We start from the raw sequence: 25925 nt of genomic DNA, 5'->3' as shown, positions 1-25925 counted from the left end.
GATTGTTAATGGAGAAGAAGTATTTCTGCCAATTCGAACAGACAGTGGTCTGTGGATGAGGAAGTCGAGGATCCAATTTCAGAGGGATGTGCAGAGACCCAGTTCCATGAGCTTGGTAATCAGTTTTTGTTTTTTTTGTACCAAAAATTATTTATTTAATTACGATCACGATACAAAACCAAACCGTGGTAACACCCACCACCATAGTACCAAATTATCTGGACACTAAATTTTCAAACAACTATGTTAAAATCCTTACAAATATACTAAATAACTACTATACAACTATGTCTCTCTAACACCACCCCAGAAAAGGGGCAAGCATCTGGCTCGGGCAAAGGACTCTTCTGCCTGGCGCCGTGACTCGTGGATAGCCAACTTGAGGAGCAACCCAACCAGGACATCTTTGGCTTGGTAACCAGTTTTTAATTTTTTTTTTAAATAATTTTACACGACAATAAAACAAACCAGAACCCACCACCATAATACAATACAAACAAATATCCTTAATAAACTACTATACAGCTATCTTACACTCCTTGCAGAGTCCAGCGGTCCCGGAACTCCCCCAGGGTGCCCGTGGACAGGGCGTATACCCTTCCTAACCCCACCTGGGCCCACGGGCGTAACCCCGGAAAAGGGGCAGACAGCCGGCTCGGGTATGGTAACCAGTTTGGAGGGGATGATGGTATTGAACGCCGAGCTGTAGTCTATAAACAACAGCCTGACATAAGTTTTTATTGTCCAAGTGGTCCAGTGCGGAGTGGAGAGCCAATGAGATTGCATCCTCCGTTGACCTGTTGTGACGGTCTTCGGTCTGAAGAAAAGTCTCGACCCGAAACATCACTCATTCCTTCTCTCCAAAGATACTGCCTATCCCGCTGAGTTACTGCAGCATTTTGTGTGTACCTCCCCCAATTTCATCTACTGTATCTGTTCACAGTGTGGAATCTTATATATCGGCGAGACCAAGCACAGACTGGGCGATCATTTCGCTGAACATCTACGCTCAGTCCGCCATGGCCTACGTGATCTCCCAAACTGCCTTTCACAATCAAAATCGCAATAATACTTTATTAGCCAAGTATGTTTTGCAACATACGAGGAATTTCATTTGCCAAGTCAGTCATACGAATAAAAAGCAATGGAACACACAAAATACATTTCAACATAAACAATCCACCACAGTAACTCCTCCACATTCCTCACTGTGATGGAAGGCGAGAAAAAAAGTTCAAATCTCTTCTCTTTGCTCTCCTGTGGTCGGGGGCCTCGAGCCCTCCGTTGACAGGACGATCTTGACTCCCATAGCCGGCAAAGTTTTGGCCCTCCGCATAGGGGTGATCAGCTCCTGCATCGGGAGAATGTCAGCTCCCCCACGCAGGGCGATCAAAACCCACGTCGGGGCTGGTCGAGCCTCTGCGTCCAATTCGGAGCTCCCGACTCGGCCTCACCTGAGACTGCGAGCTCTCGATGTAAAATCCGCAGGCCGCGGTTGGAGCGATCCCAGGCAAGGGATCGACTGTGATGTTAATTCCACGCCCTGCTCAAAGTCAGTCCGAGGAGGCCTCCAGCTCCATCGATGATAGGCCACAGAGCGACCGGAGATGCAACCCGGAAAACAATCGAGTCTCCGGCAAGGTAAGAAACTGAAAAAAAGTTTCCCCCGACCCCCTCCCCTCCACATAAAACAAACCAGAGAACATTTACACAGACTTTTAAAACGCACTAAAAATAAAATAAAGACGAAAAAACAGACAGACTGTTGGCGGGGCAGCCTGTGGTCCAATTTCTGTCCTGGGATTCTCCCTGTCAGAGTGAGGCTACATGCATATTGTAGGCGAGGCACTTCATATTTCGCTTGGGCAGCTTACAACCCAGTGGTATGAAAATTGATTTCTCTAATTTCAAGTAATCCCTCTCTCTCCTCCCCAACCCTAGTTGTCCTTCTAATTCCACTGTTCGCATTCATATATCCCTTCGTTATCACACTTTCTACAGCCAACAAAGGACCATCATGGGCTCCACCTTTACTTGCTCATCAGTGCCGACTGATTTGTTCCAAACCTTTTCATATCTCTAATTTCCCCTGACTCTCAATCTGACGAAAGGTCTTGTCTTGAAACATCACCTAATTCCTTTTCTCCAGCGATGCTGTCTGACCCGGTGAGTTACTCCAGCACTTTGTGTCTATCTACTTAATCAAGTTTCATTTATATTTTACTGAGCAAGGTGGAATGTGACCAATGGCCAATGGAGTTTTATCCTGATTTCCGCACTCATTTAAACTGACGAAATAACAGGTCTTTAATTTTGTCCTAAATGGTTCCAAGACCATTCAATTGTTATTTCCCTATGTGGGTTTCACTTGTCTGCGCCTAATTCCATCTCCCAACTCCCTTTAGACTTTCGAGATACAGCATGGAAACAGGCCCATCGTTCCACTGAGTCCCTGCCAACCAGCGACCACCCTGTGCACTAGCACTAGCACTATCCTGCACACTAGGGACAAATTAGAATTTTACCAAAGCCAATTAACCTACAAACCTCTTGTACAGGAGTGTGGGAGGAAACCGGAGCTCCCAGAGAAAACCGGAGCTCCCAGAGAAAACCGGAGCTCCCAGAGAAAACCCACGCGGTCACAGAGAGAACGTATAATCTTTGGTATATACTCCGTACAGACAGCACCTGTTGTCAGGATTGGACACAGGTGTGGCACTGGAAGGCAGCAACGCCACCTCTGTCCCAATAAATTCTGAATTGCTTTTTAGAATTCTAAAGTACTAGTTTGCCACCAATTGCAAACTCATTAAGTTTATGAATCCAAAATAATCATAAGTATGAAACTACTGGAGGTCCAAATCAATGAGACACTGTGATTAGTTCTCTCTGTGATTGTTGATTCCTCGAGAGCTGCATTGTTGTCTACTTTTTTTCAGTTAGCAACGTAACCTTACACACTTCTAATCAAAGATCCTATAGGATCTTTGCTTCTAATCTCTGTATCCTGTACTTTGCCGAATATCTCCTCATTCTGCCATTGCCCCTTTACCCATGCCCGTCAGTCTTGATGGCAAGTGCCTTCTGGATGTCCACACATACCAAATAGCCCTCATTTTGACCCTTTATTACTATATGTCATTACTGTATCGATAAACTCTGTCAAGTTAGATAGACTTCCCGCCCCATTTGCCTAGATGTTAAATTGCAACGACATTCCCTTCCTCTCCGTCCTCTCTCCTACAGTCCCTCCCTCTCACTCGGGCCCAGGCCGCGGAGTTGAGACCGCGGCAGCGCCACCGACTGGGGGAGTCCGCCCGCCAGCTGCTCACAGGTGCTGCCGCGGTCTCGGCCCAGGTCCGGGCTGCAGTCGGGGGAACTGTCCCGGCCCGATCCGATCTCTGGGTCCCGCTCCATGCAACAGGGGGAGGCCCTGATCCGTGTGTGGGTCCGGTCAGCGGACACCCACCTGGGCCGCTCCCCTGCCCGGCCCCGGGGCTGGTCCTCCCCCGCCCAAGGTCCCAGGCCATGTCCCCGCCCAGGGTCTCGACACGAAACGTCACCCATTCATTCTCTCCAGAGACGCTGCCTGACTCCAGCTTTTTGTGTCTATCTTCGCCATCCGGATGTTCGCGGCTTAAACCCTCGCAGTGCTCCCGGCTGAGGCTCCATCCGACCCGTCATTGCGATCTCAAAGTCTGACCCTCACCCTGTCCCTGGGTTTGATGGATGTCGCCCCCCCCCCCATCTGGCTCCAGGGTCCATGGCGTTTCCTCCCACTTGTCCTTGGGTTTGATGGACCCCCCTCCACACTGTCCCTGGGACCCATGCTCTTCCTCCACCCTGTCCCTGGGACCCATGGCTCTCCCTCTCTGTCCCCCTGTCGTCCTTCCATCTTGCTCCAGGATCCATAGCCCTCCTTCCCTCCTGTCCCTTGGTTTGATGCATCTCTCCCCACACCCTGGGTTTGATGGACCCCCCTCCACACTGTCTCTGGGATCCATGGCTCTCCCCCCCCGTCCCTGGTTTCAGGGTTCTCCCACCCCTCTACGACCCCTGCCCCGTCCCTGGGTTTGATATGTCCACCCACTCCATCTCTGGGTTGGATGGATTTCCCTCTGCCCCTGCACCCCACCTCAACAGGATGCCATCATTATCCTTACATCCCTGTGGCTAACTCACCATCCGATAGGTAGTATGTTGTTGATTATTAATATTTGGCCATTAAGTTCTGAATTGTGTTATTCTATTTTGGCCTTAGGTTCACATGGGCTGCTCAGAAGTCCTGCTGCACTGTACAATGCATTGCCACAGAGCTCTTTTCGAACGAGGGTTGCCCCGCTGCTCATCTATGTACAGACAATTACAACCGTACGTGCAAACCTATCACTCTTTGCCACCCGTACCCTACAAGTGCTACTATCACCAGCTGCAAGTATGGAGGAGGCCATTTCACGTGGCTGCCACTTGCAGAAACCGTGAGGTGGAGTTCACAAGTATGCAGTACGCTGTCCAGCGTTTAGCCTTTGCATCTATCACGAAAGAAGACTTGAAGTTCTTTGAACATCTGCTGCCAGGCCGTGTGGTAACCGATCCTGATGTGTTGGAAGCCAGCAACGTAGACTGGATGCGGACGTTACGAGGTGGGATTGCATTTACTGCAAGGTTTAAATGGGATAATCATTTAAGTTAATTTAAAATAGAAAATGTTGGCAATACCCACCAATTAAAGCTAACTTTTCAGGTTGAAGACCTTTGTTATTTTTATTTTAAATCTTTTAATTTGTCCTATATTTAAATTTGAGGGCATGGATAGGTCATGAAGATTAGGAATTCTCTAATAAAAGAGGAAGACTTGCCTTGAGCTGTTCTCATGCATTGTGAAGAAAGCTGTGCAGAAAGAATAATAAAGGCTTGAAACAAAAAAAGGAATAGGAAAACAGCAAGCACATTGAAACTCCGGGTCTGTTTTTCTCCTGGCATGCAATTTCAACTCAAGTAGATCTCCAATATCAGTGATAATGATATCAAGTGGCTAACAGTAAGCTCCATTAATGACCGATCACAGGCAGCAAACCAGAAAATAAAAGGTACCATTTTTCATTTGCTTTGTAAACATTTTAAAGTTTAAGAAAGCTACACTTTAAATTAAGGGTGTTGCTGAACTGTTATGAACAATAGCTCATAATTTTGGAATAATTGAAGAATTTGATAATCCATTAATGAAACTGGATTAGTTGATCCAGTTTGAGTATGAGTATATAAACATCAGATGTTTAATATGTGCCGGTTACCATTAAAAGTTAATTTACACGGTGCAACAAAGCATATTTTCAGTATATTTTTTGCCATGAATATTTCATAAATAGCTGAAGTCTTCAATCATTCCTTAGGTTTACACCGGGAAAAGTCACAAATGAGCAAAGTGAGCAGGAATGGGTGACAGCAGTACCTAGACTTCCACAATGAAATGTGAATGCACAATGGCCCCAGTGGTCATTGACGATTCACTGTTTTCAGTTTGATTTGTGAGCAGCGATCTAACTGAGGAATTGAAGCAAGGTTCATACAGAGTATCACATACTAGGGAGTGAATTACAGTTGTGAGTGCTCATGGGATTTATATGTAGAATATTTGATATCTGTGAGCAGGTTACAGGCAGAGAGAGATCTTATAAGTAGTTTACATACTAGACAATGAGGAGGGTGTCAGGTTTTGGGAAGAAGGCAGTAGAATGGGGTAAGGAGGGAGAGATAGATCAGCCATGATTGAATGGTGGAGTAGACTTGATGGGCCGAATGGACTAATTCTGCTCCTATCCTATCACATGATCTTATGAATGGAGTTACATTCTGGAATAATTAATTTTAATTATTATTCCTGTGTATTAACCATTGATAATTGGTTATATATGTTGGTGATCTGGTTAGATAAATCCTGTAAGAATGAAATTGTCTGAACATTGTATCGGCGGGGGCTATGTTTCCTAACTAATATTAAACGGGAAATGCTGGAAATACTCGGGTTAGGTTGCATTTGTGGGAAGAGAAATAGACAACATTTCAGATGAAAGATCCTTTGTCCGAATGTCCTACTTGAAACATTGATACCAAAGATCATAGAGCAAAGTATGATCCTTGATTGATACTGGTCCTCTTCCCACAGATGTGGCCTGACCTGCTGAGTATTTCCAGCATTTTCTGTTTTTGTTTTAGATTTCCAGCATCTACAGTTTCATTGACTTCACTTAAACAACCTCATAAGCTCTGAACTCCAATAGACTATTATTATTATTATTATTATTATTTTTAGTATTGCACTGTTATTGTTGTTTTTTTGAGTATATGTGTATATATATATATGTATGTTATATAAAAACATATGTGAATATGAGTATATATACACACTGAATTTTTTTCTCTCTCGTTTATCATATTATTTAAGTACTATTTAAAGTGTACTAAGTGTTCTGTTGTGCTGCAGCAAGTAAGAATTTTGTTATTCTATCTGGGACATATGACAATAAAACTCTCTTGACCCTTGACTCTTAATGTTTTTGTTTTAGAAACATAGAAAATAGGTGCAAGAGTAGGCCATTCGGCCCTTCGAGCCTGCACCGCCATTCAATATGATCATGGCTGATCATCCAACTCAATATCCTGTACCTGCCTTCCCTCCATACCCCCTGATACCTTTAGTCGCAAGGGCCACATCTAACTCCCTCTTAAATACAGCCAATGAACTGGCCTCAACTACCTTCTGTGGCAGAGAATTCCAGAGATTCACCACTCTCTGTGTGAAAAATGTTTTTCTCATCTCGGTCCTATAAGATTTCCCTCTTATCCTTAAACTGTGACCTCTTGTTCTGGACTTCCCCAACATCGGGAACAATCTTCCTGCATCTAGCCTGTCCAACCCCTTAAGACTTTTGTACGTTTCTATAAGTTGGGTTTAGAGATACAACATGAAAACTGACCCTTTGGCCCACTGAGTCCACTCTCACCTGTTCTCATTTGTTATATGTTATCCCACTTTCACATCCACTTCCTACATATTAGGGGCAATTTAAAGAGGGCAAGTAACCTCCAAATGCGCATATGGGATGTGGGAGGAAGCTGGAACACCCTGAAGAAACCTACCCGGTCACAGGGAGAATATGTAAAATCCACACAGTTCACACTCGAGGTCAGGATCAAACCCAGGTCTCTGGCATTGTGAGACAGCAGCTCTACCAGCTACACCGCTGTTCCACCTTGTTAATATTAAATGGTAATAATTTATAATATGGAGATTACAAAAAATGCTGATTACAAATTTTGAATATTGTGATTTGGTTTATTCTACTTATTACCTGTAATTATGATTGTTTATTGGTTTTTTTTACTGCAGGCCGTAGCCAGACATTACTGCGGCCTCAGACAACAGAAGAGATCTCCCAGATCCTCAGGTACTACATCGTTAAGTCTCGTTTTCATGTAATATTTGGTGTGTTTAAATTTTTGTTTAGTTTGAAAGTGTTTTTCGTATCTTGTTAATTTTTAGTTATCAAAGGTTTTCTCAACTTTCAGTTTCTGTAAACACAACTAAATTTAAAGAACAACATGTACCCATTCGAATTAGTATTAAATTAAGTACCAAAATAATAAAATTTTAAAATATATTAAAATATATAGATGATAATTAATTTAAAATATACATAGATATAAGTAAAACATTGTTTAAAGTATGGATGCTCATATTTAAGATTATGAAAAAAAGCATTCTTTAAACATACCCTATATTTTTTTAAATCTGCTCCTAATGATATACATTGCACGTCTCCTCTTAACCTTCTTTACTCATGCGATTAGAGCTGGAAAGGGTGCAGAGAAGATTTCCAAGGATGTTGCCATGACCCGAGGGACTGAGCTACAGGGAAGGGTGATTCTATAGAGGTGTATAAGATCATGGGGGGAATAGACAGGGTGGAAGCAGAGATGCTTTTACCCAGGAAAGGGGTATCAAGAACCAGAGGACAGAGCTTTAAGGTAATAGGGGCAAGAGTTAACAATGTTTTCTGAAGGGCAATGTTTTCACTCAGAAGTTGGTGGATATATGGAGCTGAAAGAGATGGTGGTTGATATAACAACATTTGACTCTAATACTGTTTGTTTCTGGTCATTAATGACCAGAATCTGGGTGAATACATATTTCACCTTTTCACTGGGAAGGGCACCGGCACCAACATTAAAAATGTTTGGTTAATTCTAGCTCTTGAGCGCATTGCCCATTACAGAACTCTGGTGCTATTACCTTTGTATGTTTTAGCAGATAGGGATAGCAGTTTAATCATTAGCATTTGATCTTCAACCTGTGCAAAACAGTTAAAGATTAAACTGTAATCCTCAAGGTTTGAGAAGTTTGCTCCTTAAGTAGAGGATCAATCATTGTGCTTTAACCCAAAACAAATCATTCCATGAAAATTGTTCTGAGCAATTGCAACGCATTGTCTAGGAGCCCCATTGTTCCCAGGTTCTTTGCAAACATTGAATGGAAAATCAACTCAAAGGTGATCTAGGCTACTTAAGTATATTAAATGTTTTGGATCATAGGTTTCAAGTGCACATTCAAGCCTTCTCCAGATTGAAGTTTAGTTTGAATATAAACTGGCAAACTTTGGTTTGCTTCACTTTCCTGGGCTGCAACTGGTTCAGTGAGAGAGTTGGAGCTTAAGCTTGCAAAATAAAAAGCATGCTTTTAATTTGGAACTGATCGAGTAGTTCTGTGGCTCGAGAAGCTTTGCAATCCAGCAGGTGTTTAGGGAACCACCTCCAGTATTCAACCAAATAGTTAACATCCTTGGTAAAAGACATCCTGTGGCAGAAACACTTTCATGCTAAACCCACTTCCTAAAAGGTTGCAGTCACTGGCTGCAATTTCTATGCTTGCTTGAATACAGCACCACTCTGAATGTCAACATTCACTACCTCCTTAAAAGGAGCAGAATTAAGAGCAGTCTTTATCACTAAGAGCCAGGAGTCCCACTCACGCTTTGCTATAAAAAATCTGGGAATGTACATTTGAAATCATAGACCGTGTAGCTTGCCTGTTAATGGTTTGAGCATCTTGAGAACTATTCCCAAGCGATGCAACTGGAGAGAGGAAATTGCGCATTACATAATTTCCATGTTGACCATTACACCATCCCTCCCAGTTTTTGCTCTCATGGTTATTAAGTATGAAAAGATTACTTACAACTGGATCACCATTTACCTAAGCGCTTTTGTCAAGCACAATAGCTTTTTCCTATTTACCATGTTTGTGATCTGACACAAATTATTTAAAAAAAACCTAAGGCAGAGGAAATTCAACAGAATGTTGCATCAGATGGAATGTTTCAGTTTTGAGGAGAGTCTGGATGGACTGTGTTGCTTTCCTTGAACTGGAGGAGGGTGAGGGGGATCTGACAGACTATACAAACTTCTGAGGGGCATAGTTGGTATAGATATCGGTGGTGTTTAAACCTAGAGGCCATAGATTTAATTTGAGGATTTGAGAAAGAATTGTTTTCACCCAGACGGTGATTGAAATACGAGTGGAAGTACTATCTAGATGAGCACTTGAATAAGCGAGTTCGATATTCCCTCCCCTCCCCTCAGACCGCCAGGTTGGCCGCCAGCCCTCAACCTCCTCCCCCCTCCCCTCAGACTGACACTGAGATCCTGCTGAAAATGGGAAGCTGCCGGCCCTGCTTGAAGACGGGGGACTCGGAGCCGCTGCTGCTGGAGTCGTCCTGGTCGGAGAGAGAGTCTGCGGACGGGCCCCTGCCGGCATGGGCAGGCCGGGCGCCCGCTGGAGCTGCTGGTGGTGCTGGCAGCAGCAGTAACCTCTTCCCCCTCCCTTGCCCAGCCGCAAGATCAGAGAAGGGGCAGAAGCTGGTGGTGTGCAAGGTGCGTATCAGGTCCGTCTTGTACTAGGGGTGGCGGCTGAGGAGGCGCAGCTCAGCCAGGCCGTGGGCGAACTGGCACATGTCGCTGTAGCGGCCCATCGGGGAGCGGGTTCTTCTGGAGCCACCATGTGGGCCTGGGGCCACTGGTGTTGTTGGTCCGGGCTGACGGTTGGCCCGGCGTGAGAGGCGGAGGTGAGCTGGGGTTGGTGCTTCCCCGCGCTGGGCCTGGGGGCAGGTGTCCGACGGGGATGGGACACTCGAGTGGAGTGGGGGGGGGGGGGGGGGGGTGGGGTGGGGAGACGACGACTGGGGACGGTCCAGTGGCGGTTCGGCAGCGCCTGCGGAAGTGTGTAGATGGGTTCGATCCTGGCTGTGGATCAGTGTCCGTGCAGCTGCTGAAAGCCGTTCCAGTCTCTCCCCCCCCTCCCGGTCTCCAACTTGTATCTGCCCCCTGACAAATACAAACTTGAAAAAGGCAAAAAATCGGACACAACTATACTCACTGTATCTACAGCGCTTCGTTCGATTTTTATTTATAGCGTTTAACCTTTAAGAAATCCCATGATTCCTTGCGTTTTTCGGAATACCGAACTGGCTTATTGTCAAGCGATAGAAGGCTATAGACCAAGTGCTGGCCAATGGGATTAGTAAATAATAATAATAATAATAATAATACATTTTATTACGGACTCGAGGTCCAGACAAGGGGCAACATTACATTAAAATACATTGCATATTAAAAAATATCATAAAGTACATATAAAATCTTAGTATATCACTTATAAAAGCATCATAAATTATATATATAAAAAAAAACACAATACATGAATTAAAAATCCAGATTAAAAGAATGACCAATGTCCTACAACGAGACAACGATACCAGTGTCTCCACAGCTGGGATTCGTAGCGTGTAGTGCTAACCCTTATGTTTGACAAGGCCACAATAATTTCATTTTTAGAGTCATTTATCCGGCAAATGAATTTATACATATGATGGGTGCTTGAAAGTTAACATGGATATGGTGGGCCAAAAGGCTTGTTGTATGACGATTACTGTAAAACTGTTTATGTGTGTGTAGCAGAATTCTCACTGTAAGGGGTCTTTTGTGAAATGACTTACGGATAGATTAATTTGCTTCTTTCATGGTGGTTCCCAATTGCACCAAAATAAATTTTCATGTGTAATGTGAAATGCAACATAGGAGTGCCTGGAAATCCACCAGACTTTGTTAGCAACCACAGTAATAACATCTAAACAGGTAGTCACATGTACCTTTTGATTTGTTTTCCATTTCCGATTATGTTTTCACTCTTCTGTTATTTTTCATTCCACCATTACGCCATTGATCAAACTTTGCAGCTCAGAAGCGGGCCCACCGACTCTCTTACTCCACACGGATTATCAAGCACCCATTTGCATTAATCCTGCACTTAATCTCATGTCATTCTCCCCACAAACCCATTATTAAAGTATGAAAAGGAATTTGATCCCAATTGCAATTTGTGTTTACGACTCTATTTCAATTTGTGTTATGACTCTATTTATGATTACTTTAGTATAATTCTGATGTGTATTGGTTTTAATGTGTGGTTAGTTTGGCACGATGTTCCCAATGTATTCAGCATTTGTTAGAATTATGGTGGCACTGATAATAGGCTGTTTTCTTTCTTCAGGTATTGTTATAATCGGAACCTAGCTGTGAACCCTCAAGGTGGCAACACGGGATTAGTGGGGGGCAGTGTGCCAGTGTTTGATGAGATCATTGTCTCAACAGCTCAAATGAATAACATCATCAGTTTCAACAAGAACACAGGTGAGAGCAACTTTCTTTACTCACCATTCTAAATAAAAGTATTGACATCTCAACAACAATCAATCTCCCAAGATGTAGACCACGATCAATTGATTGTTATTCTGGAATGCAGGGAGTTCTAGTATAGATGCAATGATTGTAAAGTTATCCAACTTAGAGAGTTGCATGATTTGGAGGGAAAATTGCAAGCGATGGTATTCGGGCATGCCTGCTCCCTTTGTTCTCCTCAGATAGTGTTTGGGGTTGGGAAAATATCAAAGATAATGTGGCAAGTTGCTGCCGTGCATTATAGACAGTTCACACTGCATATCCAGCTCATCGGTGATGGGAGAACAATCATAATTAGGGTACATTTTACTGTTCGTGTAAATCTGTTTTTTTCAGGAGCACTTATATGCCAAGCAGGCTGCATTTTGGAAAATTTGAACAATTACCTTGCTGAACAAGATTTTATTATGCCCCTTGACTTGGGATCTAAAGGTAGCTGTCACATTGGTGGGAATGTGGCTACCAATGCTGGTGGATTAAGACTGTTGAGGTATGGATCTCTGCGAGGAACAGTGCTTGGACTGGAAGTGGTAAGAAACCAGGCTAATTGATGTCTATGAGAAACAAACTGGCCTCTTTAAGAAAGATTATATAGTTCCATAAAAATGAATGATTAATTTTCAGATCCCTTCCCCGCGCTACTTTCCCCTTTGAGGTACATTATCTAGATAGTGAGAGATTGCAGAGCTTCATTGTATAGAGGAATCTAGGCATCTAACTGCATGATTGTCAGATGGCTGTTATGTACGTGCTCAGGAAAGCTAACACAATGTTATTGTTTATTTCTGGAAAATTTGAGTGAGTTTATAATGACCTTATAATTGAGTTCTATTGGGCATCGGTAAGCCCTGTAGCTTAGTAAGTACACATAACGATGTACACTTTTGGTACTCTTATTTAAGGAAGGATGTAACAACATTAGTAGCAGTATGACAATCTATTACTTTTCATCGTTACTCATCAAGAATATTACAGTTCTTTAGCATTTCCTGTGAGAAATCTATTGGTCTTGTAGTTTGTGAACTGTTATACACCATTCCTTCACACTTTGTTTCTGCTCATAGGTACTCGCAGATGGAACTGTCTTGAACTGTCTAACATCACTTCGCAAAGACAACACAGGCTATGATCTCAAACAGCTTTTTATTGGATCTGAAGGCACACTTGGGATAATCACAGCTGTGTCCATTCTGTGTCCAAGGAAGCCAGCCTCTGTCAATGTAGTGTTTTTAGGTAAAGGCAAGAACATAATAATATTTACCAAGAATGTTTGGGAATTTATTATGATTGGTGGCTATGCTGAGATGGTCTCCAACAGCATGATAATTTCCAAGAGTTACAATGTTTTCCGTGTATGGACCTGGCTTGCGAGTGTATAGAACATAAAACAGTACAGCGCAAGAACAGGTTCTCCAGCCCATAATGTCTGTGCCGAATATGATGCTATTAAACTAATCTCCTCTACCTGTACATGATCCATATCCCTCCATTTCCAGCATATTGGTGTGCCTATTTAAAAGCCTCTTAAACGCCACTATCTTATCTGTTTTCACCACCAACCCTGGCAGTGCATTCCAGGCACCCACCAACACAATACAATTTATTTGTTACTCTCTGTGTAACAAACTTGTTCACCCATCTCCTTTCAATTTTCCCCTTCTGACCTTAAAGCTATGCCCTCTCGTCTTTGACATTTCAACCCTGGCAAAAAGGTTCTGACTGTCTACTCTATCCATGTATTCCAGCCCTGTAAAATATATCCACAGAATTATACAAAAAACTAAATGCAATGTTGGTGATTATACTGTAATCCTTTACAGACAGGAATATCTCTAGGATGAAATGACAGTGAGGCAGTTGGAAGCCTGTTGTACTTCACTGCTTGTGTTGCGTGTTTCTAGTAGTAAGGCTGTGGGACATGCCCAATAGGCTGGACCGTATTAGGAAGAAAGAGAAAAAAACAAACAAATATTGACAGGAAGAAATGTTCATTATGAAATCACATTCTGATCTTTGTCTTTATGGCCTTGCACTGAAATGATGGAACTATCTGTATCATCGTTGATGGGTGAAGTCCAGTATAATTTCAAGCTCAGTATTACTCAGAACAAAGCAGTCAGCTTGATTGGCACTCCATCCACACCTTAGGTATTCACTTCATCCATCATTAGTACGCTACGGCTACAACATACAAGATGCGTAGAGGCTTTTTGTGGCATCACCATTCAAACCTGTGCCCCTATCTACGAAGACCAGTACAGTGGTCACATGGAAAAGCAACTGCCTTAAAACGCCATGTAAGTGACATAATTTCCTGGCTCTGCAATATCTTGCACATTCTTCAATGTTTTTGGCTCATGTCCCTGGAACTTCATTTCTAACAGCACAGTGGGAGAATCACCACCACCTGAACTGCAGTGATTGTCGAATGAAGTCTGTCTCCAATATTTTTTTAAGTATTTAGTATAAAGTACTGAAGACCTGTACAATAAGCATGTGATATGTGCATAATAAGCATACTATGATTGTAAAATATATACTACACTTTCATGGAATATATATTCTCTGCTGTATTTCCTCTATATTAAGAATATCATTCATTAATTTATCTACACTATATAAACTATATCAATCTGATCTATGTTTCAAGGTTGTGATGGTTTTGACAAACTCTTGGACATATTCAAGGAATCCAAAGGCATGTTGGGTGAAATTCTCTCTGCGTTTGAGTTCATGGACTATGGGTGCAGAGAGGTTGTCTCTGAACATCTGAAACTAACAAACCCGTTACGAGGTAAGATGGGAAAAGAAAGATTATAGAAGATTAATTACAGGTTTCCGAGTAGGATACCTGGGTTCATGAAATCAACTATTCCTACAGCCATAACTATTATTATGGTAGTTGGCTTTCATCAGAAAAGGAGATACCCTAAATGTGCTTTTCCATTTGATTAGATCACAGCTGATTATACTTCATACTTCCTTCCATTTAAATGGCACCATGACAATAGTGACCTCAACCCAATGTGGATATTTGTTTCCTTTGGACAAATCTTGGAGCAAACATTTGGAGCAAATTCGACATAAAGAAGAAGACATGCACTACATACATAGATAGCACTGAAAGAAAGAAGTGAATTCCTAGAAGCTAAACCAAACCAATTAAAGCAAGGTGAAACTGCAATGCAATTATCAAGGAATATAATAATGACGCATGGAATCGTAAATAAGTGAAGAAAAATGTGGACAGGGCCTCTAAGTGGACAGCACAGTGATGCAACCAGTGGAGTTGGAGTCTTGCAGCTCCAGAGATTTGGGTTCAATCCTGATGTCTGACTCTGTCTGTTTGAAGTTTGCACATTTCCTATGGCCTTGTGGATTGCCAATTCTCTCCCACATCCCAAAGACATGCAGGTTGGTAGGTTAATTGGCCTCTGTAAATTGCACCGAGTGTGTAAATGAGTGGAAGAATCTGGGAATGTGGGGAGAATAGGTTACAGAACATATTATTTGTAGACTGAAATTGTTCTGTGAGCCAGCATAGACTTGTTGGTCTGAAATGGCCTATAGCAAAAGGAAATGTGCAGTGAAATGGCAGCAATACTGTGAATCATTATTTTACCTCAGTATTTTCCAGAAGGACTAAAAGTGGGGACAAAGTTAGAAAAAGGAACTCAAATTGTATAGAAAGGATGGGGACAATTGATAAACTGATCAACGTAGAAAGGATGAAGTGCACGGTGTTAATGGATTTTAGATATGGAAGTGATAACAGAAATACTATTACCAAAAAAAACATTTTAAAAAGATCATTGAAAATGGAATAATGCCAAGGGCAGGGCAGCTAATGCGTTTCATATATTTAAAATGGAAGATGGAACAAGTTCAGATACAATTTTAGCTTAATATTGATGCCAGCAAAGTCAATGCAATAAAGGGACACAAAGCGCTAGAGTAACTCAGCATGTCAGGCAGCACCTCTGGAGAACATGGATAGGCGATGTTTTGTGTCGATACCCTTTTTCAGATAATGCAATCCTTACACAAAAATTTTAATATAATAAAAACAATTAGTGTGTATTCATACTTGACCAACCTCTCTGAAAACAGAAAGCATAAATAAGATTAATGTAGCAGATGTGGAATACTTGTAAAGCCTTCAATCAAATCCTCACAGATGTGTGACTAAGGTTAGAAAATGTGGATTCAAGGGAGTGGTAATAAATCACAAGACAAAGAAAGAGCAGATTGGTAAATATTAGGTGGAGTTCTGCAAGGTTCATTATCTCAAAACAAAATCCATTCTGGAATTAGAAATACAAGTGCAAAATTTGCGATGGCACCAAATTGTGTTGCAGTTAATTGTGAGGAAAATGCCAGAGACCAGAAATCATGAATAAACCTATTTAATGATGTCTGGCTGTCAAATGAATGCCAAGTGAAAAGTGATGGTTTTGGGCAAAAAGAATAAAGGGTCACACACTCAAATAATGTGTTGTGATGGGGCAAAGGATTATAGGATCATCGGGTACAGAATCGCAAATCATTAAAAGCAGCTCAAGTAGACCACCGGTAAAATCAAATGGGTGTTGACATTCATACCTCAAGAGATAAAATTGAAAAGTGGAGCAGTTATTATACAGAACTTATACAGAACCTCAGTCAGATCACACTTAAAATACCATGCACGGTGCTTTCTCCTCGTAATCGTACAAAGGATTGAGGCATTTGGGGAAAATGCAATAAAAATTGACAACGATGATGCCATAATAGTGTGCATAGCGAGAGGTTCTGTCCAACGTCAAATATTGAACAAGAAAAGAAAGAAAGTGGTTGAGGAACACAGCGGTTCAGGCAGCATCTCTGGAGAACATGGATAGGGGATGTTTTGGGTCGGGCTACTTCAGGCTGATTGTGGTTGGGGAGGGGGAAAGCTGGAAGAGAAGTTGGGGCAAGTCAAAGCCATGCAAATTATAGGTAGATACAGGTGGAGGAGGGAGGGTAGTTGATTGGCAGATGCTTGCACAAAGACTTAGACTTCTTCCCACACTGTTGAGTGCATTGGGCGGCAAGCTTTCGCCATTCTGTTCGATTATGTGCGATGTCTTCCACCCTCGCTAGGCTTGCGTCCCAGGCTTCCAAATTCTTCTGGAATGTTCGCCTCCATGTGAGTTTTGGTCGGCCTCTTTTCCTTCTTCCTTCAGGTTGCCATGACATTGCTATCTTAGGTACACGTTCTGGTGACATTCTGAGTACATGTCCTGCAAATTTCATCCTGCGTACCTCTATGTCCTGGCTGAGAGGCTTTGTTGCAGTTTCACGGTAGATCTCCTCGTTTGTGATGTGGTCTCTGTAGCTAGTCTTCAGGATCTTCCTCAAGGTAACCTTGTCTTACCCCGTGACAATGTCACGACGAATGATGTGTTTCCTGAATCAACCTTGATGCAGCAACTGGATCCCTTGTAAAGGTTCTTGACAAAGAGATAAAAAAGACAAAAACTGTGCGAGAAAGATAGAAGACGTACGAATTGCGGAGCCAAACGAAGGACTATAGGTGCATGAGGGGAGAAAGGGTGCAAATCCAGGTGCAGCACTGGAATGAGAGGGGAAATAGGGGGTGGGAGAGGACAGGTGGGATTGTTTTTAGGATAGTTACCTAAAATTGAAGACTTCAATGTTCATACCATTAGCTTGTAAGCTACCTAAACGGAATATGAGGTGATGTTTCCCCAGTTTATGTGTAGCCTCACTCTGGAGATGGATGAGGCCCAGGAGAGGAAGGTCATTATGGGAATGGGAAGGGGAGTTAAAATGGTTAGATCCAGCAGACCTTGCAGACCGCGTGCAAATGTTTGGTGAAACGGTCGCGTAGTCTACGCTTGTGAAGGAGGTCACTGCAGTAGATGAGGTTAAGTGAGGTGCACGTGAACGTCTATCTCACCTGGAAGGATTGCTGGGGTCCCAGAATGGATGTGAGTGAGGAGGTTTTTTAATAAACCAGCATCTGCAGTCCCTTGTGTGTCCATATATTGAACAAGCTTGTTTCTTAGAAAAGGAAAGTTTGAATTGCGACCTGTTGAATGTCTTTAAAATCACCAAAGGATTTGATTGATGGTTCCACTTATAAGAGCAATGAATATAAGATGGTTACAAATAAATCACTTATATATATTTACCTATAGAGTGTATTACTTACTTCCATAAGAGGTTGTTGAGACAACATAGATACGTTTGATGAGAAGCTTTAAAAAGACACAAAGGAAAAGAAGAATCTAAGGTTATACTGAAGAGTTAAGGTGAATAGAAGTGGAGGAGTCCATGCTGAAGCATAAATGCCGGCACAGATGCATTGGACTGAATGGGCTGTTTCTGTACTGTACATTTTATTCTTTGGTATGTTTATATTTGTCTTTTAGCAAGCGTATACATTGTACTCTGGCCCTGAAGCTTTACAGTAACCTGGCAGCAATATAACAATTAGCTTTAAATTTGTGTTTATGGGTGTTTATGTACTGATTATTTGTCTGACTTTCTCACTAATCAGAAATGACTATTTATTTATCTTTATAGAGAGAACCTTTTTCATTTTGGCATCTCTGTTACTTTCTCAAATTATTATTTTTCCCTACGTTCTTTCTTCCCTGGGGTTGGCCCTCATCCTTGGTATTGTCCCTAAATGTGCACATGTGCAGCAGCAATGCAATATATCCTGAGGTATAGGAAAGAGATGCAACATTTTAGGCTTAAAATTCCGACCTTTGCAAATTGCTTACTGATTTCCTGGTATGTATTTGAGCAAACGTCAAAGACGCATGCCGGAGATGGGCCAGTGGTCTACCCATGGTAGACCCTAGGCAGATCCCACTCTCCCGTGGGGAGCAGTCCTAAGCACTCTTCATAAGCCAGGGGCAGACTGTTACTCTCCCAGCTGTTTGTTCTATAAAACATTAGGAAATGGTTTGCTACAGGTTGGATTGATTGGAACAGTATTTACAAAACTGTGATGCAGAAGGTTTATGAATAACTCTTTCAGACCATGTCTGGCATTAGATAGTTTCATGCATTTTCGGTACCTTTACACCTCCATGGCTTTGTACAATATGTAACCACACAAAATGTTCACATATCTTTGCCTTCAGCCACTTTCTTCGTTAAATTTGGTTCTATGGACTTAAATAGAACTGGGTTTTAAAAGGATAGTTGTTGCTCTATTGGTGCACTTTTTGTTAGCTCCCAAGAGTGAGTTTCTACCAATCACGTCCCCTGATTCACCCTCCCTTCATTTCATTTTATATGAACATATTATCTTTATCCCTACTTCTTATTATATGACAAAGTTACTGATGTTCACTGTGTTCTATTCACCCTCTTCCAGAGGCACCGTTCTACGTTTTGATAGAAACATCGGGGTCCAACAGTGACCATGATCAGGAGAAGCTTAGTTGTTTCGTGGAGAAGGTCATGAGCTCTGGTCTGGTGACTGATGGAACAATAGCAACTGAGGAAAATAAGATAAAGGTAGAGTACAGTTCCTCCTGATCTTTCCTCTGAAGAATATTATGTATTGGATCAAAATGGAAAGACTTATTTAGGTGTCCTGCATAACTTGGTTGACTTCATTGATAATTATTAGACTACTCCAGGTTTTGAACTATAATGCTTTATTGTATGTGTTATTTCAAATATCTTTTCAATCAACCCTAATAATGTAATCCATAGGCATGACATCTTGATCTAGCCAGTGCTTAATCTCTGTTTTTGCAGTTTTGAGTAGTGGTGAATGATTTAATGGGCATGGATGTAAAATCTGTGATTCTGTATTGAAAGAGATTTTATATTGTACTAGACCAAGTGCAGACCCGTTGGGTCTGTTCCCCCAACGTGCGGTTGTGGGGGGGGAGGCGGCATGCAGCGTCACACACACTAACTATCCCCCCCCCCCCCCCTGCACTCACGCTAATTACCCCCCTTGATATTATATTAATATTATTAATTTGCTCCTTTTACCCCATAACCACCCTATCTACTGACGCATAGCCCCCAACTTGCAGTTACATTTAGAGGGGGGGGGGGGGGGGGGGGGTAGAGAGTGAGGGCAGAGAGTGCAGGGGCAGAGACAGAGAGAGAGACAGAGACACAGAGAGAGGGGCAAGAGGGAGAGGGGGGGTGGAGAGGAGGAGAAGAGGGAGGGTGGGTGAGGGGGGAAAGGTGGGGGAGCAGGGGAGGAGAGAGAGAGGGTGAGAGTGAGGGGGGAGAGAGAGGGGGTGCTGAGAGGGGGGAGAGAGGGAGGGAGAGAGGGCTAAGGAAGGGGTGGGGGAGAGAGAGTGAAGGATGGAGGGAGTGGGGGAGAGAAGGAGGATAGAGAGAGAGAGAGGAGAAAGAGGGGGTCGCAGGAAGGAGAGAGGGGGAGAGAGAGAGACGTGTGCTGGACGAAGGGAGGGAGAGAGGGGGGGAGAGGGGGTGTGCTGAGAGGGGGGCGAGGTGAGGGGAGGGGGAGAGGTGGGGAGGGGGGAGGGGGAGGGTGGAGGGAAGGGGGGTAGGGGTGTGTCGAGGGCAGGGGGGTTTAGGGGAGGGACGGTGGGGGAGGGGATGGAGGGGAGGGGAGGGGGAGGAAAAAGGGGGGGGAGAGAGGGGAGAGAGGGGAAGAGGGGGGAGAGAGAGGGGGGGGGGGGGGGAGGAGTGGGGGGGAGGAGAGGGGGGGGGGGGGGGGGGAGGGGGGGGGGGGGGGGGGGGGGAGAGGGGGAGAGGAGGAGGGGGGGAGAGAGGGGGGAGAGGAGAGAGGGAGAGGAGGGGAAGGGGGAGGGGGGGGGAAGAGGGGGGGGGGGGAGAGGGGGGGGGGGGGGGGGGGGGGGGGGGGGGGGGAGAGGGGGGGGGGGAGAGGGGGGGGGGGGGGGGGGGGGGGGGAGGGGGGGGGGGAGGGGGGGGGGGGGGGGGGGAAGAGGGGGGGGAGAGGGGGGGAGGGGGGGGGGGGGGGAGAGGGGGGGGAGGGGGGGGGGGGGGGGGAGAGGGGAGGGGGGGAGAGAGGGGGGGGGGAGGGGGGGGGGAGGGGAGAGGGGAGGGGAGAGGGGGGGGGGGGGGAGGGGAGAGAGAGAGGGAGGAGAGAGAGGAGGGAGAGAGAGAGAGAGAGAGTGCCTTTTTACTTCAACCCAAACCCCCCCAAACAACAATTTGCAGGCAGTGCTTTTTTACTTCAAACTAACCATATTTTCATTTTCAAACCACATTAAGGGTACTCACAGCTGTGTAGACATGTGTTCAGTGTTGTTCAGAGAGACCTCCATCAAGAGTGACATTTTGCAGAGACTGATTGAGGCACACCACTTCCTGGTTTTATAGTCCCTCCCCCTCCCTCCAGCCGGGGCAGCAGAGAGAATGGTGAATTTTTTTAACAATTTCTCTCTGATTTTTCATCGATGGGAAAAATACTCTGGTCCAGGAAGGCAGACGTGGGCTCTGATCGAGGTGGCCAAAAATGACGGCCGTAGGTGGCGGCGTTCTCTCGGAAATCGCAGCACAGTGGGCCAAAAGCGGTCAAGATCAGACTTTTAGTAATATAGATCAGCATATGGAATTTGTATTTGAAAATCGAACTTCAAGAGAATATACACAGTTGGAAAAGTTGGCAGGTGTCAAGGAATGAAAAGTAATTCAGTTCGTTGTGAGCAGAATGTAGGGAATGTGTTCATACTGTTTCAAGAATGAAATTAATTAGAATGTAGCGAAGTAGGGGTAGAGGTTCAAAATTAGGATAGATTTTACTGAGAGTCGAAGATAAATCACTCAGATCACTCTGATGAAGGGTCTGATGGAGGGTCTCGACCCGAAACGTCACCTATTCCTTTTCTCCAGAGATGCTGCCTGACCCGCTAAGTTATTCCAGCATTTTGTGTCTATCTTAGATTACAGGAGGTGGGCATTTAAGAAGGAGATACAAGTAGTTCATGGATTAAAATAATTCAAATTAAAAAAGGGTGGGACTCCCAAATCTCAAGCTCCTTGATGATAAGATACTTCGTGTCACCCTATCAGACTTCGGCTTTCAATGCCTGTCCCATTAATGCTCCATTCAACTAGTAAACTGACATCTCTGGAGAACATGGATAGGTGGCGTTTCGGGTTGGAAACCTTCTTCTGACCCAAAACGTCGCCTATTCATGTTCTTCAGAGATGCTGCCTGACTCCCTGAGTTACTCCATTGTGGGTATAAACCAGCATCTGCAGTTCCTTGCAGTTATATATTAGATAACACTGTTTTAGGCTCATAATATATGCTGATCCACTTAGTTTTTTTAAGCACTGGGAAAACTGTCCAGAGCAGAGTGGAGACCTAGTGAGTTTAGTTTAATTTACATTTAGTTTAGTTTAGGTACAGTGAAAAGCCTAACATTGCATGCTATCCAATCAAAGAAAAGACTATACGTGATAAAAAATAATTGATATAGGAACTAAGTCACTAAGTCTGCCAGTAAGATATGTGGGTCAGTAAATGTGGTGCTTGTTCCACGGCTCTATGTAGAATAAGATATATTCAGTCCACTCTATCTGTGCCATTGCAAAGCACATTACATTGATCTTGCAGTTATACTTGACCAAATAAATTACACACAGATCAGTCAGTAATTGTAGTTTTTAAGGAGGTAAGAAGCCTGAGATGCTAAGCAATGTTAATGAGTTTGTTCTTCCCATTAGGCACTCTGGGCTCTGCGAGAATGCGTCGCCGAGGCACTGGTCCACGATGGCTATACATATAAATACGACATCTCGTTACCGCTGGAGAAAATCTATGATATCGTCATTGACATGAGGAGAAGGCTGGGGAAGAGGGCGAAGCGTGTTGTTGGCTATGGGCACCTGGGTGAGACTCACTGACGTGCTGCTTATTTGGAATGGGAATGGGTCAAGGAAAGTCAAGGCTTCAGCATGTTACTTTACTGTAGATTTGTTTCAACTTAATTTTTGCTCCATGCCTCTAATGAAGATAGCAACTCAACGTGTTTTATCTAGGGTGTTGGTAGATGATTCTGTGTATTTAAAGGGAAGGGTTGTGTATGGTCATTTAAAGGCAATGGGTAGTGTCACCAATATTTAAAACTGTCATTGCAATATTTCTTTTTCTTCCTAGGTGATGGAAATTTGCACCTAAATGTTGTATCTCAAGCACAAGATCAGCAGCTGTTGAACAATATTGAGCCCTACTTGTATGAATGGACTGCTAAGTATTGTGGAAGCATCAGTGCTGAGCATGGCCTGGGCTTTAAGAAAAAAGACTTAATTTATTTCAGTAAGCCCAGGGTGGCGGTCCAGATAATGCAGCAGATGAAAGCGATTCTGGATCCAAAGGGAATTTTAAATCCCTATAAAACTCTGCCGTCCTCCACTCAATGAAATTTCACAAGGTATCTTGCCTGTAAATGCTATTGTGTTTATTTTTATTATTTTAAACTCATCGAGATGGTAAAAATCAGTGCCCTTTTCAATATGAGAGTGTGTCTAGCACAGTTAGAGACAGAATAAAGCTCCCTCAGCTCACACAAGCTGCAGCAGTAAGCTCACATAGACATCCTCTGTTTTACTAATGTGGCATTTGCAATTTAAGCAAAAGTAGAACCTGGTTCCCAAATGCCTTTCACAACCGTACAATGTCCCAAGCATTTCACAACCTTGTCTAAAATGCAGGAAATGTGGCTGTCAATTCCCACTTAGCAAGACACTATAAGGACAAATATCAATAATTTGCTTTGTATTTTGGAGACAGATAAATGTTGGCCATGGTAATGGGTAAAAAAAAAATCACTTTTTAAAAACAGTGCATTCTTTTTTTTGGAGAAAGCTCATTAGTTTTGGTTCAATGCAACATACATCAGTGCAACACTCCACACATGGTGCAATGAGGCATTAGTCCAGTTTACAGGCTTGGGGTTAGACTTGGCCTCATGATTTCTCAACTCATTGCTCTCCACTGTGCCCTGCACATTTTTTTTTCAAATCTCATGGCTTCTAAGATGAGACAATCAGGAATTGCTAAACTGTAGTGTGCCAGTGTGGTACTTGGAAACTACTCGGGTTCATTTACAATTCTCACCGAAGGTGAATGATATCCTATCAGTCTAAATAAGATTTGAAATAGAAGACCCAGGTCTTCAGAGAATTGGGGAATAGCATAACAGCAATTTGGGACAGTACATTTAGAGCAAGGCCATTATATTCTGATGGGATTATTAAAGATAAAAATATAATTATCCAATGAGTGAAGAAGAAAGTGAATTAGATTAAAAAAATAATTTCTGTGGCTTCTGTTTGCTGTGGTGGTGTGAATCAGCAGGAAAACAAAAGCTGCATACGTGTGACAGAAGTGCAGCTGAAATATTAATATTTATCACACTCCAGTCTTTTAATGACCTATGAATAACAAATAAAACAGAGGGATGGAGTCTGGAACATGCTGCTTGTTTAGGGTGGGTGATTGTAGCAGAGAACCTCATAATATGCAAGGTATTTAGATGACCAAATGCAGGTATGTGGGTTTAGTGTCGGTGGGAACTAGATGGTTAGCATGCATATGGTGGGCTGAAGGGCCTGTTTCTGTGCTGTGTGACTTCAAATGCCCTCAGGATATAAAAAAGCAATGCAAGTAGTAGGTCTACTTGAGGAGTAAGTCAAATATATATGGTGTCTTTATTTTTATAGTAATACAGAAACAGAAGTTGAACTGATCATGCATAATTTTAATCATATTCCATGAGTTTAATCATATTTATATTATGTGGAATAAAGAATCTTATCAACAAATGTCTTACCAGTTATAATCAGTCCATAGCTTACATTTTTTTATTCTGAGTACCTTGCCTTTTTCTGATCATCACACCTTTTCATTTACGTCTGAAAAACTTCAACATCAAATTTCCACTCTCAACCCCGTGACTTCCAGTGCCATCACAACACCTATTTTATTTGTTGTTTTTACCTTTGCGTCCAATATTACTATCGAGGCGGTGCAGTGGCGCCGCAGTAGAGTTGATGCCGTACAGCGTCAGAGACCTGAGCTAGATCCTGACTACAGGTACTATCTATACGGAGTTTGTACATTCTCCTTGTGACCGTGTGGGTTTTCTCTGGATGCTTCGGTTTCCTCCCTCATTCCAGATGTGCAGGTTTGTAGGCTAATTGGCTTCTGTAAATTGTCCCTAGTGTGTAGAAAAGAACTAGCGTATGGGTGATTGCTGGTTGGCGCAGTCGGTGGCACAAAGGGCCTATTTCCACGATGTATCTCTAAACTAAACTATTGGTGTTTCCCATTTGCTATTCCCTCTATTGCTTCCTTGCTTATTAAAGACTGAGGGGTGTAGACTGTACATGAGTTGAGTTGAATCCTCTTGTACTTGAGGTACTCACTTTGGACCATTGGACCATTTTTAGTGGCTAAAGATAAAGAGTTCTGTGTGGGAGTGGTTGGAGGATAAAAGTAACTGGTAATTAGAAGCTCAGGATCAACCTGTGGACTGCGTTTTATTTCTCCAAAGTAGAAGAGATCACATTGTGAGCACTGAATTGGGAAATATGCAAGTAAATTGATACTTCACCTGGAAGGACTGTTTGGGTCTCTGGAAGGGAAGAGGTAAAATAACAAATTGCCTGGGAAAGTGATATCAGAAGGGAAGTAATTGGATATGGAAGAGCATACAATGGAATCATGAAGAGAACAATTATGTCAGAATGGAGAAAAATGAGAGGAAGATATGCCTGTTTGGTAAATATCCGGCAAAATACCTCAGCGCTATAACTCACCAACAAGCACAAAGACCTTTCTTGGCTGATGGTGAGCGGGGCGGAAGCTGCCTTCAGGACGGCTACTATGGAGAGGAGACATTGCCCACTTCTTAGCAGAGTGTGGTTTTGCAGAGAGTCTAGAGAAGGTTCCAAGGATCCCTGTCACGGTTTATCCTGAACAGCTTCGTAACAGGACTCTGATTTACGGACTGTTCTCAGCGACACATTCAGAGACGGATGTCAAGTGCTGCTGGAAGGACATCAATTCGGTTAAAAAATGCTCTTTGGTCAGCCCAAACCTTTATGACCTCCCAGCAGAGCGAGATGTTGGTCAGGTAATGTTGCTGACTGGCCTGCTCCAGACT

At 43.2% G+C, this 25925-nt stretch overlaps 1 protein-coding gene across 1 annotated transcript; it reads left to right on the top strand.

The window, feature by feature from the left end:
* Positions 1-3201: 3201 nt before the first annotated feature.
* Positions 3202-24541, top strand: d2hgdh (D-2-hydroxyglutarate dehydrogenase). The gene is made up of 10 exons (XM_055645930.1): positions 3202-3334; positions 4262-4643; positions 7391-7448; positions 11606-11745; positions 12130-12323; positions 12858-13026; positions 14444-14587; positions 19169-19311; positions 22483-22648; positions 22916-24541. Exons 2-10 carry the CDS (start codon positions 4268-4270, stop codon positions 23176-23178), a joined length of 1653 nt encoding a protein of 550 aa, XP_055501905.1. The 5' UTR covers positions 3202-3334; positions 4262-4267; the 3' UTR covers positions 23179-24541.
* Positions 24542-25925: the final 1384 nt, after the last annotated feature.

This window comes from Leucoraja erinacea, chromosome 14 (assembly GCF_028641065.1).
Source record: "Leucoraja erinacea ecotype New England chromosome 14, Leri_hhj_1, whole genome shotgun sequence".
NCBI classification, from domain to species: Eukaryota; Metazoa; Chordata; class Chondrichthyes; order Rajiformes; family Rajidae; genus Leucoraja; species Leucoraja erinaceus.
This window is presented reverse-complemented; position numbering and strand designations above follow the sequence as displayed.